This window comes from Coregonus lavaretus, assembly GCF_964263955.1.
Source record: "Coregonus lavaretus genome assembly, chromosome: 9".
Taxonomy (NCBI): Eukaryota; Metazoa; Chordata; class Actinopteri; order Salmoniformes; family Salmonidae; genus Coregonus; species Coregonus lavaretus.
In genome coordinates this window covers 43,106,670-43,108,841 of record NC_139996.1, presented here as the reverse complement: position 1 = coordinate 43,108,841, position 2,172 = coordinate 43,106,670, and the positions used below count along the sequence as shown (strand labels likewise).

Sequence of the window (2,172 nt, the reverse complement as noted above, 5' to 3'; positions counted from 1 at the left end):
GCAGGTCTACAATTTTGTTTCTGGTGTTCTTTGACAGCTCTTTGGTCTTGGCCATAGTGGAGTTTGGAGTGTGACTGTTTGAGGTTGTGGACAGGTGTCTTTTATACTGATAACAAGTTCAAACAGGTGCCATTAATACAGGTAACGAGTGGAGGACAGAGGAGTCTCTTAAAGAAGAAGTTACAGGTCTGTGAGAGCCAGAAATCTTGCTTGTTTGTAGGTGACCAAATACTTATTTTCCACCCTAATTTGCAAATAAATTCATTAAAAATCCTACAATGTGATTTTCTGGATTTTTTTCCCACAATTTGTCTGTCATAGTTGACGTGTACCTATGATGAAAATGACAGGCCTCGCTCATCTTTTTAAGTGGGAGAACTTGCACAATTGGTGGCTGACTAAATACTTTTTTCCCCACTGTATATGTAAAACTGTGTATTTTGAGGTGAGGCATTATCAATGTGAAAGCATCATAGCTTTCACAAGACTGGACCACTGGACTGGACCACACATTTTCAAAAAAGTACTAGCATTAAATCATTCCATCAATCTACACACACTCAATACAAGCCTGCCTTGATTAATCTGATCATCCTCACATGTTGGCTTTCAGGATGCTTTTCCTACGCCCGTTTTTGTATTTTTGTGGTTTATCTTTCAGCTCTTTGACTTTCTGATGACAAAACATCACATAGTTCCGGTCACTATTGTTGTCCCAGAAAGTCCCAACAGGGGTCTCGTACCGGAGACAGAAGTCCACTCTGGCCCCCTTTTCCCCGAATGGGGGCACCAGGGTGAGCTTGAATGAGAAACAGTCAGTGTCTCCGTCGCTGGACCCTGGTATATACTCTGCCAGCAGGTCAAAGTGCGTGGCCCAGGCATCCAGAGAGGTGCGGATGTACACCATCTTATCAAATGAGACATTGAGAACGCGGACCACCCCCCTCAGTATCGTAGTCCCGTGGAGTAACTCAATGCTCGCCAGCACTAGCTTCTGCTCATGAACTCTCAGGACCATTGCTTCTTCGGACGGTGGAGGAGTGTATAAGGAGGACAAGTAATATTCCTCTACCTCTTTCACTCCCTCAAGCGCGTCGAAATTCAGTGGGATGGTCATGTCCCACGAGTCAAACTCTTTCACGTTCACCAGGTTTTGGCCAAGGGCGTCCGCAAAGGACACCCTCCTGGAGCTTGACGGTGTCAGCTCGAGCTCACAGTCCTTTAAGTCATTGGCGCTCCTTCTCCGTGGGAGAGGGGAGGACCTGGGCCTGATGCCACCGATCACCTCCGCGTCGTTTGCCTCATCCCCGTCCCAGGTGATGAGCCCTGGGACACCCAGGAGGCTGCTGACCCCAGTGGGTCTTGGTTCAACCGCAGCAGACTCCATTGGGCTGTCTAGTGACAGAGTGAAGGGGAATCGCAGAGCCGAGTTCTCTGCCTCTCTGGCAACTGACATTCAACATGTTGTGACTAAACAGATGGAGTCGAGTTACAGATGACATTGTAGCGAGGGCCAGCACTATAAATAGGTCAGAAGGGACTTCAACTATGCAGTGTGGCCTCAGGAGAACACTGAGAAATTCCTCTCAATGGCTCTTCTTTGAGACACTGCTTCACAACAATGATATAAATAGTCAAACATTTGAGTTATAGGCTGACCTTAAGTAACTTTGCTATTTGATTCAAACTAATCTCAGCACCCAGAACAAGACCTTGGTTAAGTCTGTCACAAAATACTATATTTGAACCAAAACAAACGTTTTCTAGGATAGTTTGTTGTCTCCTATGTGTAATGTTATATTCATCGACTTCTCCTAATAAGGGTCAAAGGGATAATCATGTAATAAATATTGGATAAAACATGTTTCGTTATAAAGGTGATTTTCCTTCGATAGACACTTCAGTTTAACTGCCAACACGCCCCAAAATGTTTCAAATATTAGAAGCCTTTTTTTCTCTCAGAATGACAAACTCGGCACTAAGTGGAACATTACATAATTTGTGCTGCAAAGCTGCAAAGCTGACAACTGAACGTTATGACAAACACAGATATGGACATAGAAAAAGAGAAGTTAGAAGTGGAGCCAGTAGAAGGGATGGTCAGAGAGGTATAGGCAGGTGGAGAGGCTGGAGGACTAATTTCCAAGGAGACAGAGATAGAAGAGTTGGGGT

The 2,172-nt window shown here is 44.8% G+C and overlaps 1 protein-coding gene across 1 annotated transcript; it reads right to left on the bottom strand.

Moving 5' to 3' along the window:
* Nucleotides 1-595: 595 nt before the first annotated feature.
* On the bottom strand, nt 596-1,456 carry LOC311135364 (protein phosphatase 1 regulatory subunit 3A-like; the record flags this gene model as incomplete). Its single annotated transcript, XM_084169306.1, has 1 exon — nt 596-1,456. The coding sequence occupies one exon, from the start codon at nt 1,454-1,456 to the stop codon at nt 596-598; it is 861 nt and encodes a 286-aa protein (XP_084025432.1).
* Between the last annotated feature and the right edge of the window lie 716 nt (nt 1,457-2,172).